Source organism: Rattus norvegicus, chromosome 16 (assembly GCF_021556685.1).
Source record: "Rattus norvegicus strain SHRSP/BbbUtx chromosome 16, alternate assembly SHRSP_T2T, whole genome shotgun sequence".
NCBI classification, from domain to species: domain Eukaryota; kingdom Metazoa; phylum Chordata; class Mammalia; order Rodentia; family Muridae; genus Rattus; species Rattus norvegicus.
In genome coordinates, this window is record NC_141549.1 from 6,477,398 (window position 1) to 6,495,622 (window position 18,225).

At 48.5% G+C, this 18,225-nt stretch overlaps 2 protein-coding genes and 1 long non-coding RNA gene across 4 annotated transcripts in view; 2 read left to right on the forward strand and 1 right to left on the reverse strand.

The window, feature by feature from the left end:
- The window catches only part of Nisch (nischarin), a 36,238-nt gene extending 23,701 nt beyond the window's left edge, over positions 1 to 12,537 (reverse strand). The window contains 3 exon segments of one of the 2 annotated variants that reach the window (NM_001409024.1): positions 9,024 to 9,206; positions 10,189 to 10,272; positions 12,337 to 12,470. In NM_001409024.1, the coding sequence (NP_001395953.1) occupies positions 9,024 to 9,206; positions 10,189 to 10,272; positions 12,337 to 12,432 (363 nt within the window). In that variant the 5' untranslated portion in view covers positions 12,433 to 12,470. 2 annotated transcript variants of the gene reach the window in all.
- On the forward strand, positions 11,334 to 13,757 carry LOC148000364 (uncharacterized). The gene is made up of 2 exons (XR_015640187.1): positions 11,334 to 11,729; positions 12,671 to 13,757. It is a non-coding gene; the product is annotated as an uncharacterized LOC148000364 (long non-coding RNA).
- Positions 13,758 to 14,032: 275 nt separating this feature from the next.
- Positions 14,033 to 17,495, forward strand: Tnnc1 (troponin C1, slow skeletal and cardiac type). The gene is given in 6 exon segments (NM_001034105.2): positions 14,033 to 14,094; positions 15,482 to 15,512; positions 15,738 to 15,884; positions 16,225 to 16,339; positions 16,847 to 16,983; positions 17,070 to 17,495. Coding segments are annotated over 6 exon segments (486 nt in total). The 5' UTR covers positions 14,033 to 14,070; the 3' UTR covers positions 17,102 to 17,495.
- Positions 17,496 to 18,225: the final 730 nt, after the last annotated feature.

Genomic DNA, 18,225 nt, shown 5'->3' on the forward strand with positions numbered 1-18,225 from the left:
AGGATCTCTTCTTCCACTCCAAGAATGTAAGAATATGACCTTCTATGATCTTTAAAAGTTGTGTTTAGGGGCTGGAGAGATGGCTCAGTGGTTAAGAGCACTGACTGCTCTTTCAGAGGTCCTGAGTTCAAATCCCAGCAACCACATGGTGGCTCACAACCATCTGTAATGGGATCTGATTCCCTCTTCGGGTGTCTAAAGACAGCTACAGTGTACTTATATATAATAAATAAATCTTTAAAAAAAAGAGTGTTTTACAGTTTGCTTGAAATTTAGTTTGTATGTAATGTAAGAATTGTTCCTCTGCCACCTCACCCCTCCCCTTGGTGTACAAAAAACCATCACAGCCATGTTGGAGAGTTGGGGCTACGTCAAAATGTAAAAGGCTAGCAGAGAATCAGGGTACCAGCTAGCGGAGGCTACAAGTTCTAGGAAGTTCAACTTCTGTCTTACAACCTCCTAAACCCATCCGTTTCCCCTGGAGGATATGAAGATCTGAATTCAGTCTGAGAAAAGCTTGGATTGACCTCAAAAAAGTCTCCCATGCACTTCTGAAACGGTGTCCTTTATTTCCTGTCCTCCTGTAGTCAGACCACGGATTGCTGCAATCTCAGGGCTGCTAGCCTACACTTCCCTCAGCTCCTAGGCCGCTCAAGCACCATGTAGCACAGGAAGCCTGTCTTTCTGCCTTGTGACCACCCCTCCAACCCCCATGGTGTATTTCTCCGGGCAACTGGTGTTGATTCAGACGGAACAGAGACAGACTCTTGCTGGATATCAGCCCTGAGTTTCCAGAAAACACAGAAAAAGTTAATATGAGGGGCCAAGGGCTAGTGCTTTAATTTCTGAATGTCGAAAGCAAGCTAACACTCCCCACTCGGGGCACAGGAAGAGCACACTGTTGCCCTTCCTACTTGGCTTCCTCAGACTGACCTTCACCTTAGGAGAGAGCCTAAGCCAGAGGAACACAGAAATCTCTCCGCCTACAAACCTAGAACTAGAACGCTAGCCTCCTCTGTCAAACTGCACCTGTGGGCAAAGGAACCAGAGTCAGTTCTCTCTGGGACGGGAAGAAACAGGGCAGGGGCCCAGTGGCCCAGGACCAGCTGTAGGGCCAGCTGTGGAGACAGGTGTTTCTCTACTATTATATTTGTATTATATTTGTGCTGAAGGGACCTGAAGTGCTTTGGGCTGACACAAACTGCAAAAAGAACATGGGTTACAGACTTAATCAGCTATGCCAGGAAGAGGGTTGTGTGTAGTCAGTATGCACTCTTGGGGGAAGCAGCTCTCATGTGTACTCTCTCTCTGTCTCTGTCTTACTTTCTTGTTCTCTCTCTTTTTAAAAAAAATCTGTTGTGCTGGGATGGAACCCAGGGCCTTTCCCATTCTGCCTTAGCTATGCTTCTCCTTTGGGCTTCAGATAAACATTATGTGGACTCAGCCTAGCTGCAAGTGTACCCCAAATATATATGCCAATGCTCAATTAAAAACCCCTCACCAGGGGTTGGGGATTTAGCTCAGTGGTAGAGCACTTGCCTAGCAAGCACAAGGCCCTGGGTTCGATCCCCAGCTCCAAAAAAAAAAAAAAAAAAAAAAAAAAAGAAATGCAAAAACCCCTCACCAGGCAGGGGCTGGAGAGCTGGCTCAGCGATTAAGAGCACAGGCTACTCTTGTAGAGCTTCTGAATTCAATTCTCCACAACCACATGGTGGCTCACAACCATCTACAATGGAGTTTGATGCCCCCTGGTGGCACATGTGTATATATGAGGATAGAGCACTCATACATAAAATACATAAAATAAATAAGTAAAATTTAAAACAAACAAACACCTACCCAGGCCCTGACACCTCTGCTTGGTCATGGTTTGTCCAGTCAGTGGACATTGGCCAGGCATTAATCACAAGCCACCGAGGCCACCACACAGATGTGATTTGGATACACATGTTAAGGACTGAGGGAGCTTGTCCAGCTTTTATTTTGTGCTAGAAGAAGTCAGGGATATTCTATGTTTTTCACCTTTAAGCAAAGAGTCCCCATTGAAGGATTCACATATAAACTTTAAAGAAGCTCCGAGACTATCAGCTTGAAAATCAAACACACCCAACAGGCTTGTTACCACCCACAGTCCTCTCAACTAAGACAGGTTATAGAAAATGGATCTAAAGTAGTCCTAACAGGTGACAGTTACAGTTCAAATTTTAAAATGTTTGGTTCCAGCCCAGTGGCTTTAATATAAGGAAATGATACAAACAGTGCTTGTGAAGAGACTCAAGTCTCCTTCCTACCAGAGCAGCCCAGTATGGTGACACGGGATGAGCCCTGATCCATGCCTCCCTCTTCTAAACCTCAGACATTCACTGTGTCATCTCCTGCAGGATTCAACAACCCAGATTACCATCTTCCACTCACAAAACAGTTCAAGGCACAGAAAGTTGAATGACCGACTTTGATTTAACCTGAAATGAGCTGTCTGGACGAGAAACGTGTCTCTGTCTATTTCCAAGTCCACTGTAAGGTGTCCTACCCAAGAATGGTCACAGTTGTGATAGTCCATGGATTGGACACTACACAGATAGAAAATGTCTCTGGAGGTTCTGGGCTGGGGTCTATCACTATGAGTCTAGGAAGCTGAGAGTACAGCTATCCGGGAGCAGGAAACAAAGGCTGCCCCATCCCCTGGACTCCCACTTTAGAGTTGGATGGGGAAAGGATGCTTTTCCCTAGTTGTTAAAATCCATACTTTGAAAGAATCAAGCTGGACCTCCACTTCATACATAAAAATGAACTCGAAATGGGTCAAAGTCCTAAATGTAAACAAAATTGGTAAGAGAAAATACAAAGTCTTGTGACACTGGGAGGCAGTGGCTTCTCAGACATGGTACCCAAAACAAGTGACCAAAACCTACAAAGGATGAACCTTGTCAGAAGAGAAAGCATGGATGCTTCAAAGGGTGCTGTCAAAGGGGCTCAGTACTTCAGAAAACTCGCTGCTCCTTCAGAGCACCTGGGTTCAATTCCTAGCACCCATAGAGCTAACAACTGTCTATAACTCAAGTTCCACTCCTGTCCTGTGGCCTCTGCAGACATTTTACACACATGGTGTACAGACATACATGTAGGTAGGCAAAACACCTCTAAAAATGAAAATAAATAAAAAAATTTAAAGGGTACTATCAGGTTATGGAAACCAGGTGTAGTGATACATGTTACAATCCACACTCGGGAGGCTGAGGCAGGAGGATGGTGAGTTTGAGGCCAGCTTTTTCTACAAGTTTTAAGTCAGCCTGTGCTATATAGAGACCATGTCCTAAGAAACAACAACAGAATAAAGAGAAAGGCAGCGGACAGAGCGCGATGGTGCTCCACGTTTGGACTGTAAAAGGCCCTACCTAAATTTGATCTGCAGAACCCCTCCTCCCCCAAAAAAGGAAAAGAAGAACAAAAATGAGTTCCTTGTGTGTATATCACACTTCTGATAAGGTTCTAGCATCCAGAATCCACTAAAGAACTCAAAATGAACAAAAGAACAAACCCCTAATGTTACAAAGGACAAGGGATTTAAATCCATTTCTCTGAAGATACAGACAGCAAATTAGCGTATAAGAAAATCTCAACACATTAGTCATGGTGCAACTGCAAGCCAAAAGCATGGTGGAACTACGTCACCTCTACCGTGATGTACAGGCTGAGACAACACATGTGGCAGTCCAAGGAAGGCTGTGGGGACTGGGACCTACACACTGTGACTAAGAACGGAAAAGAGCAGCAACTCTGGCAGTTCCTCAAAGTCAAGTTACTGTAACTCACCTTCCTCTCCTGGGTCTACGCCCAGCAGGTACGAAACACACACGCACATAAACCTTAGGCTGTAGTCACCCCCAGCTTCCTTTATCCAGTTTCAATCTTTGTGGTATTCATGGTCAAGTATAGTCCAAAATTATTGGAAAATGCCAAAAATAAAGAACTGGTAAGTTTTAAATTACACATTCTTCTGAGTAACACGAACGCTCCAGCTGTCCCGTGTCCCCTGGAACACGAGTCAGCCCTTGTCCAGCACGTCTACTTAATAAACCCACCACGCACTTGTCATTAGCAGCCACAGGACTTTGTATTTTCTCTTACCAATTTTGTTTACATTTAGGACTTTGACCCATTTCGAGTTCATTTTTATGTATGAAGTGGGGGTCCAGCTTGATTCTTCCAAAGTATGGATTTTTTTTCTTTTTTCGGAGCTGGGGACCGAACCCAGGGCCTTGCGCGCTTGCTAGGCAAGCGCTCTACCACTGAGCTAAATCCCCAACCCCCAAAGTATGGATTTTAACGACTAGGGAAAAGCATCCTTTCCCCATCCAACTCTAAAATGGGAGTCCAGGGGATGGGGCAGCCTTTGTTTCCTGCTCCTGGATAGCTGTACTCTCAGCTTCCCAGAACCTCCAGAGACGTTTTCCAACTGTGTAGAGTCAAACTGAGATGTGTGTATGTAAGTAACTCTCACTTGATTTTAGAATAGTTTGTACATGCAGGAGTAGTGATGCAGGAATTCAGATATGCCAAAGACAAGTCTTAAAGTGACTCCATTAGAGAAACAATGAAAAATTTCTAGTTTAATAAGAAAATAAATTAGTTGTTAAGATCTACACTAAAAATAAATCTTGTGAAGAAGAAAATTGTAAAAAGGAAATTCCTACTAGTTTTGCTATGATACTTCAAACTGTAAAAGCTATGGTTAGAATACAAGTACCATCCTAAGACATAAAAACCATGGACTTGCATATGTAGTAGGGATTTTATAAGCATAGGTAGGGCTCAGCGTTAGCCTTGCTTTTAGCTCTTTACTGGGGGCCCTGCAATGTGTTCAGCACCTGACATAAGGGGTGGTGAATGATAGCACAATGTGGTGTGGTAGCTCTTCCTTACCCACAGGGCATGCTCTAAAACCCAGAGGCTCAAAACTAGACAGTTCACATACGCACTCTTTCCTACTAACACACACAATAAAAACTAGACAGTTCACATACTCACTCTTTCCTACTAACACACAATAAAAGTCTAAGGGAGAGCCAAACATTAAAAATCTAAAATAAATTATTAAAATAATGTTTAATAAAAATTATGTAATGTGGTCTCTTAAAGCATCTTTTTCTTTAATCATTCCACTTACAGGAAGTGCTTCTTGGCTCTATTTTGGCGCATCTGAATGGCCAGCATCAGGTTCAGGTGCTTTGAGCTATTTTTTTTTCTTTTTTCTTTTTTAATATTTATTTATTTATTTCATGTATGTGAGTACACTGTCGCTGTCTTCAGACACACCAGATTCAGATCCCAATTACAGATGGTTGTGAGCCACCATGTGGTTGCTGGGAATTGAACTCAGGACCTCTGGAAGGGTAGTCAGTGCTCTTAACCACTGAGCCGCATCTCCAGTCCCGGCTGTTTTCAGTCAGTTACCTGGCCCCAGCACTGAGCCATTGTACCACGTGATCTGACCACTGTAAGGGCTTCTAAGCGATGCTTGTGCAGTGTGGAAACACCAGAGAAGGCGCCGCATCCTGGGAGCCATCTCACTACACCACGCAGAATGGGGCGTGCTTTAACACTCATCAAGAATGAAAGTCCTGGAATCTACATTTAACATTTTTAAACATGGTTGACAATAAGCAACAGAAACCGTGGAATTAAAAGTCACAAATAAAAAGGGATTTCTGAATGTATAACTAAAGAATATATTAGTCATGAAAGGACTAAAGCTTTAATGCTACAACATGAATCAGCTCATGAAATAAATTAAGTTGCTACATGTTGTATGAATCACTCATCTGAAACACTGAGAACAAGCAAACAAGGCAGTGACTCTCAAGGGTTGGGGAAAGGAAGGAACAGTTACTGCTCCTAGACACAGCTCGGGCTAAGTGTTCTGGAATTAAGACAGTGGTGTTCATTTCACAACTCTGTGAATCAACAACAACAAATAAAAAAGGACTGAATTGTATACGTAGGGTAAACTTTATAGTATGTGAATGATATCTCAATCTAAAAGTAACTCTCCCTAAACAAAGAGAAAACAGCAGCAACAACAAAAGGTCAGGTATGGAGCTGGGCACGGAGGTGCACATCTTTAGTCCCAGCACTTGAGAGGAAGAGGCAGGCAGATCTCTGAATTTGAGGCCAGTCTAATACCAAGTGAGTTTCCAGGAAAGCCAGGGCTACACGGAGAAACCCTTCTTGAAGCAAAAAAATAAACAAACAAACCCCCACAAAGGCCAGGTATGTCAGCACACACTGCAATTGCAGTTCTCAGGAGGAATTCGGGAAGATGACTGCAAGTTCAAGGCCCCCCTGGGCTACAGAGCAAATGTTACGCCAACTCTATCTAGGCGTCGCAAGCCTGTCTTAACAAAGTAAAACGTAAATAGTTCACGCCATGGCCGAGAAGAGATCTGTGTGTCCATCCGCCTCATTCAGTGTCTGCACACATGAGACAGAAATCATCAGGACCAATGCTGAGGAAGATACTGGCTAAGACAGATTCCCTAGACAGCCCCCCACCTGCAAAAAATGCTGACAGTGCTATTTCACTGTGTGGGTTCGAATTTAAATTTTAATGGAGCGCTAACCCAGTGGTTCTCAACTGGATGACTTTGCCCTGCCCCTCTCACCTCCCACCCCCAGAAGATGGGCATTATCTTCTCTAGAGAGGGTAACTCTATAGTTGGAACTGGGAAGGAAAATGACTTCAGCTGGAGTCCAGGGATGCTACTAACAGCACAGGTCAGTCCCTCACAGTCCAGAATGACAGCAGCGCCATGGCTGAGAACCCCCGTGTTAATCTAATGACAGGTTAATTACTTTTAAAATCTCAGATTTATATAACCGATGTATGTTTGACATTAATAATGTCAAGTATGTCCAAATAGTTCGAAGGCCGTGCTTCAAACCAGAGTCACGAGAGTTAGGCTGGCCCCAGACTAACGCATCAAAGTTCAACTGAAAAAAACACTCCAGGCCTTTCCCAGCTCAGAGCTGGGCAAATCTGAGGCAGCCAGAAAAATCTGTCCCCAAAGACACAGCCTTAAGCAACAAACCAGACTTTCAAAGAGATGTTTATCAGGTTTCATTCTTCAGTGGTGATGGGAAGTTATGTGACGTTTATTTAACAGACGCACATAGCAAGGGAGAATTTTTCTAACACAGAGAAATATAAAAACCCACTTAAAACAGGAGCTGGTTCAACAGCGTCTAACTATGTATGGCCCCTTCCAGCTCAGGGCAGAACACTGGCCACATCGGCAAAGCCCAAGTCCCCAGGCTCCATTTAGACTCCAAACAAGGCTCACGAGTCTTACTTTGAAATTTCAAAAAGATTTTAAAGAAGGTACTTCCTATGAGGCAAGGTCATCTTCATCATTCAAGGCAAAATTATTAAATATTAAATGTTGACAGAAAACCTCTCAAACTGCTACATGTGTAGTTTTTCATAGACAACGGCATCTATGTGACCCTTTTCTTATAAAACTCTAGTCTAGGGGTTGGGGATTTAGCTCAGCAGTAGAGCGCTTGCCTAGCGAGCGCAAGGCCCTGAGTTCGGTCCCCAGCTCCGGAAAAAAAAAAAAAAAACAAAAAACAAAAAACTCTAGTCTATGTGCTGTTTTATGACTTGTTCTTTTGTGGGTTCCTCTGGGGTGGGGAGGGGGTTGAGACAGTGTCACTATGTAGCCTTGGCTGGCTTAGAGCGTGCTATGTAGACCAGGCTGGCCGTGAACAAAGACCCACCTGCCCCTGCCTTCCGAGTGCTGATATTAAAGGGTATATGCTACTAGGCCAGCCCTGTTTGGATTCTCAAGATAAGTCTTGATGTGGCTGGCTTTGAACTGCAGTCTGGAAAGTGCTGGAACTGCAGGCGTGTCCATCATACCTGGCTTGGCTTCTTTTTTTTTTCTTTTTCCAGAGCTGAGGACCGAACTGAGGGCCTCAAGCGCTCTACCACTGAGCTAAATCCCCAACCCCTTGGTTTCTTTTTTTAAAAGAAGTTTCTTCCCGGTGTTCCCCATCCTATCTTCAGCGCCTTGCTCCGAGTCTTGACATGACAACCTTTGCTCACGTATTCTTTTGTAGTGCCCCATCTTCCCTGAGAATAAACTCTCAGAATTGAGCTGCTAGTGGCTTTTAATATTTTTGTTTCGCACTGCTTGCTAAACTTCTCTTCCTCATGTCTGTCAGCCACATTATTTTTACCTTCTCACCATTTTTGAGGCGTAGCCTTGCTCTGCAGCTCTGGACGGTCACAAACTGACGCGGCCTGAACGGCGTGACTTACTGTCAGCAGTGGCCCACCATCCTCCCCCGGCAGGGAGAGGAGGACCCCTCTATGATGCCTTCTCCCATACCAGGAAAGTGCGTGCCCTCAGCAGGTACCCTGCCAGTGCGGTGTCTACCATGAGTCTCACGACAGCAATTCTTTCATTAAGAATAACTACATCCAGGCTGAAGGCTGGCTCAGCAGTTAGGAGTGCACATCCAAATCCAGTTCCCGCGGTGGCCTGGACTTACCTGTAACTGTAACTCCAACTCCATGGAGGCCGACATCCTCTTCTGGTTTACATGGTATTTACTTGACATGTACATACCCCACACATAAATAAAATAATCTTAAAAGTAGAAAAGAACGAATACCTCCATGGTTGGTATAGGTGTGGAGTCTGAGCCCACATGGCAACAATAAATGTATGCCAGGCAGTACACAGTTCTAGTCCACGCTCACCCAGCTGAGGGAGATTTACCTTAAAAGACCATAGGCTATTTTTGCAAAGGAAAATGTCCTGTAGAAGAAAGTACATGGCCAGTCCAATTTTACATAAACCCACTAACACATATGTGACCTTGACCATCTGACCCTATCCCTCTATCATCTAACCTCAGGGTCGGGGGCCACTCTGTGTCTCCTCAAAGCCAAGCTCTACGGCTCGAGCTTTGGTGGCCGTGGGTTCATAGGCAAAGCAGAGAACCCCAAAGGAACTTACATAGAGGTGAAAATGCAGGAAGTGGGCCAGAACTCTGGGAGCCACATCAGGGAAGGTCTTCAGGAGAGTCTGGAGGTACACCTCCAGGTCTTTCTCCCTCTTTTCTACCAAGCTTCTCGAGTTCTTTCCAATTATCTTTTTGGGTGGAAGTAGAGTTTTGTCAATTTTTCTCTCAGCAACAAGCTGTAAGAGAACAGAAGCACATCAACCATAGACCAAGGAGCTCTGCGTCTATGTAGGATCCAGGCTGGCGATTTTCAGCCACATCTGCAACCACTGGTGGAAGCAGTACCAGGATTAGTGTTCCGACTAATGCTTGGGCTCTGCCCTCTTCAAATCCAAGAAGAACTGGAAATGCTAATACGACTCCAAGCGAGACACCCATCTTTAGCCTTTGGGGATCTTCAGAAAAGCAGTGCTTATGGAACACTGAAGTTTGGAATCTAAGGAGTTTGTGATGTGCCTTTAAGATGCAAAGGTAAAAATATATTTTCACTCTGTTATTGGAGAATGAAAATATATTTCGTGGGACAAGTTCAAACCTGGACCCTCCTCAGGAGACTTACATTCAAGGTGTATGGCAATTTTAAAATGTACATATACTACCCATAGACTATCTCCTATTAGGGTTGAACTCCTAGGACCAACCAGCTCTTTTTGCCAGCTTCATCGAGTAACTGGTTTACTACAGTAAATTTTAGAGCTTAGGACATGGCTCATCTGGTAAAGGAGTTTGCTGCCAAGTCTGACGACCTGAGTTCAATCCCTGGGGCCTCTATGGTGGAAAGAGTACTTGCTCTCACAAACTGACCTCTGACCTCTACACATGGGCTATGGCATGTGTGCATGATCCTCCCAACACACACACACACACACACACACACACACACACACACACACACACACACTCTTTTATAGGACAGAGTTTTACGTAGCCCTGGAACTCATTCTGCAGACTAGGCTAGCCTTAAACTCACAGAGATCCACAGGCCTTTGCCTCCCAAGTGCTAGGATTAAGGGCGTGTGCCATAAATAAGTGTTTTTTAAAACTTACAAACAATAGGTGTGGAGACAGTTTTGCCCTAAAATTAACACGTGGCACAGTGGAGACTTGGTCCACAAGCCCCACATCCCCGAGATACAGGTTCCCAGCTCTTCAGATTACCTTTTCATGGAGGTCATGAAAATCACTATAGCGGTGTTTGATCGTCCACTCATGGTTGCCATCGGTAACCTGTATGACATATACCTAAAGGGAAAAACGATTTCTTGTGACAGGAGAACCCCAACCCACAAGAGCTGCAAGGTACTATATGGAGTCCCCACTCTTCAAAGTGCAACAGTCAGGCATCCTTCCACATGCGCCCAGCCTTCCTCAGCCTCCTCTACAGCCCTGTGAGGTCTGGAGAAAAGCTTTCGATTCCATTATCACGGAAGAGTGGTAAGGGTGACTAGCTGACACACCTCCTTAGATTTTTTTTTTCTCTTCCTCTCTCTGTAAAATTCAAAACCCAACTTGTGCTACAGGCAAGGCTGGCCCTTCCAAGGGAGGTAGAGCCGAGCCCAGTATGGCAGGACCAGTGTCCAGTCACCTTCTTCCACTGGCTGTGGTTTGGATTTCTGCTGCTGAACCAGAGGCAGCAGTCGTTCAATCAGCCTCAACAGAAGGCAGTACCATTTTAGTCGTTAAGAAAACCTGGGTTCAAAATCTGGCTATCCCATTTCCTGGGTGTGGCTTACGTGGCACTTATGTAAGTGACTGAGAACCTAGGTTCTATCTGGGCCTCAATTCCTCCATTTTAAAACCTGGTGGGCTGAAGAACCAAGTAAAAGTAAAGCAATTAAGTATAAAAGGATTTGTGCAGGCCTAACACCGAACAAAGGACAGGCATGTTTATAACACCATAGCCAGTGTGACAAATGATGGTGGTCAGCAAGGATCACCACCTTTCTCCTGACACTTCGGGGAAGGACAAAGCCTCGAATAGGAAGGGCCTCTACTGACTGCAGCTAGTCATAGGTGAGTGACCTCATCCCTTAACTAGATCAAGCCCCACGGTCCTAGCTTCCCTACCTCTCCCTGGAGCATGGAGAGATTAGTGGGAACAGCCAACTAGGCTGATTCCTCTGACCCCCAGGAGCAGCCATTTCTCCAGTGCCAGCCTGTTGCTCTAAAAGGAGCCACTAGCCGGAATTCCACTGTTACGGCAGCTTCTCTTCCTTGCGGGGGTGGTGTGTGTGTGTGTGTGTGTGTGTGTGTGTGTGTGAGAGAGAGAGAGAGAGAGAGAGAGAGAGAGAGAGAGAGAGAACGAACACTCGAGAGCGCGAGCGAGGGAGGGAGCAAGATAGAGAGGAATAACCCTCAGGATCTGGTATTAGGGTGGGAGCCAATGGCGGGAGGCAAAAGCAGGCCCAAGGCCCTTACCTCTGTCCACCCTCCTGGGAACAAAGGACAAGGAGACGGAGGTGCTCAATGAGCCCCCACCACAGAACAAGTTTTCACCTGGCAGCCTGCCCACGAGGCTCACAGGCCTAGCATCCAACCTTATCCAGATCCAAAGGGCTTCTAACGCCATCGTCCTAACTACCTTCCTTTTTTGTCGGGTTTCCCTTGTAGCCTACGAGGATACGTTGGAAGCTCGCTATCCCTCTTCCCTACGCCCTGAAGTCCCCTAAGGTTTGCAGGCCCCGTACTCCAGCCCTGAGGTAACTTTCTCTTTTCTGCACGGCTGGGCTCCATTCCTTTCTCACCAGACCCTGAGGGCCCATTTTTTCCAACCCTCCCCCCTCCCCTCATTTCGAAGGGCCGATCTGGACTGTGACTGGTGTTTGGTTGGTGGGGGTGGAGATCAGGATCCGCCGTCTCTCCTTCACCACCTGAGGATCTCTGGCCCTTTCCCTGGGTCCCATCTATCAGAGACCCCCGCTTGCGAGTCCCCTTCCTCCCAGACTCTCTATCATGGTCTCTTAGGCTGGCATCCCTCCTTGCCTGCAGGATCTAGAGGGACTCCATTTCGTCATCCCTTCCTCCCCACCCTCTGATTCCTCCAACACAAGTCTCCTTTTCTGGTCGCGCACCCTTCCCCCCAACCCCCACCTCCCCGCGCCCCGCCTAGAACCTCCTCCAGAACCTTTGCGACCCGGCCCCTTCCTCCAAATCCCGCATTTCTAGGGCTCCCTCGTCGCTTATCGCAGAACCTTTCACCCACTCATCGAATGTGCGACCCAGACCCCCTCCTCAAAGACCCTCCCGACTTGAACTCCGGCTTCCAGGCGCTAAGCCCGCTTTGGATGCCCGCGTCCCCCAGCACACCGTGTACGTGTCCACGAGCTCGGAACCCACAACGCGCGCCTCCTTGGCAGGCTCGGCCTCTCGCTCAGGGCCGAAGCTGAGTGTCGCAGCCGCCATGTTGCCGGCTCCACCGCTGCCGACGCCCGGCGCAGAGTGGCAGCAGCAGGGGGCGGGGTCAGCGTCCCACCGCCCCCCGGCCCCCGCTGCCCCCCGCCCGCGCCCGCGCCGCCATCTTGGCCCCTCTGCCTTCTTGCGTCCTCGCCCCGCCCCTCGCCCGTAATTGACAGGACAGCCGATGACACGCATGCGCAGCTCCCGCGGTCTTGCCTAATTTGCTTTTTGTATACTTGTGCAGCTTCTGTCTTCTGGAGCAGTTGTGGTTATTGTCCGCTGGGCCCACAGCAGCGAAGGGCAGAGGCCAGGAGCCTTCTGAACTCTCCAAAGTCATCGGCTTCGCCTGGCCTCCGTTTCTAGAAGGGACGTTAATAGGGTCTCGCCTGGCTGTTAGGCTCATTCCCTGTTTGTAGCAAGAGCAAAATGCAGAAGATATGACTTAGGTAAGACTAGACTTAGAGCTGGAGCAAGGATCAGAGTGAGACTTTCTGACGCTCAGGGAGTTTGTTGTACCGTGTACTGGAGAATTGATTGTGGTGATTCCGCAGTGCTCAGCACCCCGCCCGTTTCCCCCCAGCAACGTGCTAGGTGGAAGGAAGGGATATGTGCTGTCCACCTAGCTTCCCAGATGACATCCTGCAAAAGCTCAAGTTGAGGAGGAGACAGACTGGGCCCTGGACACAAAAGCTTCAGTGGTTGAATGATGAAACATCCTTAACCATGGGGAAGACCTAGCGGGAGAAGAGATGTCCCAACTGGAGGACGAAGAGAGAGAATTCTGATATAGATAGGGTTCTTTAGGACTCACAGATCCCAGCTGACTCAAGCCCAAAGTGAACATTGATTGTTGTCATCGAAAGATGGAAAGTTTTGGCATGGTAGATCTGGTTGAAGGGCTTCAGGCCAGCCTATTCTTTGTGGGCCAGTGATTTCTCCCCTTACTGGTTTCATATTATACTCCGAACCGCACAGAGGAGGCTTTCCTCGGCAGGACTTACACTGCCAGCCTCTGTTGGCATGTTACCATCTCTGGGGGAGGGGAGCCTCTTGTTTCCTCATCTGTAAAATGGGGGTGTTATCACCCATCTCTATGATTGCATAGACAATTGAACTGCTTTTAGAGACCTGGGTGACCTGGAGCCCACTATTTCACATTTCCTGTGTGGGCCTGGGCTCATGTTTTCTTTCATCCAGGAAACTTACTGAGGCTGTTGAGACACAGTCCTGGGAACCTAGGTAGTAGAGAGAGATAAATGACTCCTGCAAGCTGTTGTCCGACTCTCACATGAACTCATAAATAAAAGCAATAAATTATTTTTTTCTTGAGACTTCGCTGGTGGTGCGGGTGTGAGTGAGTGTGTGTGTGTGTGTGTGTGTGTGTGTGTGTGTGTGTGTACAGATAGCAAGAGACCCAGTCCTTGCAGCTCTTCATAGCTCCTAGCCCTAGGAAGAGGATACGGGGACTCTAGCCAGCCTGAGATTACAGGGGCCAGGGAGGGGGGTGGAGGATATTCCAGGCAGTGGTGGGCTGGGCTGGGAATGCAGCAGGAGGTGGAGGGAGGCAGGCAGGGCTATTTAAGCCCAGGCCAAGGGCTGGCCGGCTGGCAACCCCAGTAGCCTGTCCCCTGAGCTGCCACCAGCATGGATGACATCTACAAAGCAGCGGTGAGAGATGACTCTTAAAGGGGTTAGGGTGGGTAGGTCCATGGGGGGTTCACTCAGCTAAGAATGGGTGGCAGGATACCCTAGGGAAGTGGCGGAGGACTCTAAAGGGTCCCCACACACCTGTAGCCCAGCTCCTCGAGCTGATGTTTGGGGGATGCAGAAAAGATAGCGGTTTTGGGGTTTGTCAATGCGGCTAGAGGGTGTGGTCTCAGCATCCTGTGTCTCCTTCTGTTTCTAAATGTCTAGTCATCACTGTCATGGCTGTGTTTCTATTCTTTAGACATCTTTGGGTCTTTCTCAAGGTCTCCCCACGTCTGTTCCTTCCTCTCTGTGTCTCCGAGTCCTTGTCTGTCTGTGTCTCTGCAGACCACACTCCCTACTGCTTCTCACACGCTCAGGTCTGCTGCCCTCCTCTGGCCCCTTAGCTGGCTGAAGAGGCTGTGGAAGGTGGGAGGCAGCTGTGAGAGGGCTGGAGAACTTGAGTTCTGGGATGGGGAAGGCATGTTGAAGGTACAGGCCTGGAGAGAGGGAGGGAAGAAGGAATGGATGGTTAAAACCTTAGTTCCTGGCAGGTTCAGGGGTTAGGTAGGAGTCGAGGGTGATAGGAGTCATGGTTAGAGAACGGTTGCCTTAATACTCTTCAATTTCCTGGGGACGCTGAGGGGCTTTTGATATACCTGCTCCAGGGACAAGAAAATCCTACCAGCCAGCTGTTCCCAGGAAATTCTCTCCCAACCCCCGGAACACGGCCCCACTTGTGAGCAGGGAAGGGCTGCAGCTGGTTCCTATGGTATCCTTGGCTATCTTGTAGGAGTCTGTGGAGCTGGAGTAGGGGGGTGGCCCTCCACCCAGTGCCCATACAAGGCCTGGCGGGGCTGGGGACTAATTTTGGCTCCTGAGGCAGCACCAGTAGGCCAGGGGGGCAGATAACACTGCCCCACCCCCCTGCATACCAAAGTCCCCAGAACAATCACCAGGTTTAACTTTGTCCCCCTTTAAAAATAGCTCAGTGGCCAGTCACCCTGGTCAGGTTACAGAGGCTGGCTTTGCTCACCCCCACTTAGTTTTATTGTCTCAGCCTGAGGGGCAGCTGTCTTTCAGGTCATGCAGCTTGGGTTTCATTAGGATGATCTAAAGGACACAGTCATTGAGTATTGTTACTCAGGACACCTTGGTCCTGGGAGGTGCCTGCCTGTCACCTTGGCCCTAGCCCAGCCTCTGGGTCACCTTAGGGCTTTGGGGGTAGGAAAGAAGGACTGAGGACTTTGTCTGTAACCTGGAGCATGTGCCTCCTGTTACCACTCTTCCACCTGTGGATTGGGTCGATCTCTACAACAGTCTCTACAAAGGCACAAGTCTGGGTCCTGAGTTCCCTTTTCCTCTCTAGGTAGAGCAGTTGACAGAAGAACAGAAGAATGGTAAGTATCTCCCATCGAGGGGACAGTGGGACTAAATGTGGGGACAAAGTGAGGATGCCTCTCCAGGAAAGAACCCCAGATTAGAGGCTACAATCTGAGGGTTCTCCTTGCTATGACCTCAAAGAACTCTCGAAGGGAGGTGGACAATTTGTTGGTGGCCCCAGAGACCTGGGTTTCTAGTGTCGTGAATGCTGATCCAATCTTGTCACCCTATGTTGGACACAGAGTTCAAGGCTGCCTTCGATATCTTTGTCCTGGGCGCGGAGGATGGCTGCATCAGCACCAAGGAGCTGGGCAAGGTGATGAGGATGCTGGGACAGAACCCCACACCTGAGGAGCTGCAGGAGATGATCGACGAGGTAGATGAGGATGGTGAGTCCCCTCATGCACTCCAGTCTCCACGGGAGTAGCCCAGGAGCTGCTTTTCTTCCGTATCTGAACCATCTCACCCAGAAACTTGGCAATTAGCTCCTACTGTAAGCCCAAGAAGTCTGAGGCAGCAGAACTGCCGTGACTTCGAAGCCAGTCTGATTGGACCACATAGAGATCTCCAGGCCAGGCTTGGACTGCAGAACAAGGTTCTATTTCAAACAAGAAGAGTGGGCAGAGGAGCTCAGTAACCCTATAGTGTTGGTGTGCGTGTATGTATGTGTTGGGGGCCACTGCTGCAACACTAACCATTCTCTCTCTCCGGCCCTGTTGCCTACCACAGGCAGTGGCACAGTGGACTTCGACGAGTTCCTTGTCATGATGGTTCGGTGCATGAAGGATGACAGCAAAGGGAAGTCTGAGGAGGAGCTGTCGGATCTCTTCCGCATGTTTGACAAGTGAGAACTGACCCAAGCAGAGAGGAGAAAGGGGCTCTGGTCTGGGCAGCGGTGTTGTACACCCTTAATCCCAGCACTCAGGAGACAGAGGCAGGCGAATCTCTGAGTTTGAGGTCAACCTGGTCTTCAGAGTGAGTTCCAGGACAGTCAGGGCTACTCAGAAAAGCCCTGTCTAGGGAAAAAAAAAACAGACAAACAAAAAACCAGAATCAAAAACAAGAAAGAAGGAAAGAAAGAGTAGTCTCACATCCCAGTCTAGATACCCTGCAGTCTTTGTTTCCCTCCTATGTGATGAGACATAGGAGTGACCATTTCCTAGTGTTCCTGCTCTGCCTCCTGGGGTTCTATGTGTGGGGTGGCTCTTTCCCTCCTCCTCCCCCTCTCCCTCCCCTCCCCCTAGTTCCCCTCCCCTCTCCTCTCCTCTTCCCCCTCCACTCCCCTCCTCTCCCTCCACCCTCTCCCCCCTCCTCCTCCTGGGCTCTAAGATGCCCCTTGCCGTCCCCGTAGAAACGCTGATGGCTACATTGACTTGGATGAACTGAAGATGATGCTGCAGGCCACAGGTGAGACCATCACGGAAGATGACATCGAAGAGCTCATGAAGGACGGTGACAAGAACAACGATGGCCGAATCGACTATGACGGTGAGCGGGTGGGAGGGCCAGACCCCCTCTTATTCATTCCCTGCTCGGCTCTTACCACTGACCCATACATGGTCCTCTTCCTGCAGAGTTCCTGGAGTTCATGAAGGGCGTGGAGTAGACACTGGCTTTGCACAGAGTTGCCCATGCCTGTTCTCCTAATCCAACTGGACCCCGTGGTAGGAGTGCACCCGGGTTCTCTAGACTCTCTGAACCTGGTTGTGTCCTTGAAACTTTGGCTCTTCTGGACTCTCCCTGTTCCCGTCCCAGGGAACACAAATAAATCCTCTCTCCTTGGAGGCCTGGTATCTTGCTCTGATTTTCCTGGGGTCACAGTCTTTTCTCAGGGTTCCCTCCTGCTTGATGACACCATCCCTGTATTCTGACTGTTCAGCTTACCTTCTGCCAGAGGACTTTGGTTAGGTCAGAGATATCTTGCTTTGCACCCCATCGATGACTAGGCCCTGCTGTAGCCCCAGAGCCTGCATTTTAACAAGCTCCTGGAGTCCTCGAAAGGTGCGAGACACTTGACTTTCATTCAGAGTTGCCCGTCTCCGCTTTCCCACTGGGGGTGAACTGCCAGGCAATGGGTACTCTCTCAGGAGGGGAGCAGTTAGTTCAGAGGGCACTGGACGCTCCTTGGCACAGCAACTTCTCCATTCCTGTTAGGAATGAAGCTCAATCTGAGACTCAGCAGATTGACAACACTGTCTTCCCACTGCCTTGTGGTTTTTCACCAGGAATATTGACCCCTGGCCTCTGGGGAACATGCGGTTTGCTCCACCCTCTAGCACTCATTCTACAGATGAGGACCCCTTGGCCCAGAGAGCCAAGGTCACCAGGTAAATTTGCAGGAGGACTCGGCTACCTTGCAGGCCAGCCAAGGATTCTGTCTGACGGATCAGGTTCAAACAGACCCACTGTCTAGTTCCTTCCGCCCTCTGAGGCTGTCCTCCAGTCACCCACCTGATCTTTTTCCCTGACAGTAAATGAAAGCCTGAGGTCTGGTAACATCCCCAAGCTTAGAGGTGTGGTCAGGGGGAGCGGAGTGTGGCAGGCCAGATCTGCAACCAGAACAGAAGTTGGGGGGTTACAAGGAAGTGGTGGTATTGGTAGTAATACCTTCAGGAGAGACAGCTGATAATGACAGCCAGGCTCCAGCCAGAATGCCAACAGCTGTCCCCGCTCCTCCTGGTGACTGCATTGCCTCTGCACCTGTGCCCCAGCCTAAGCATTCTCCAGACA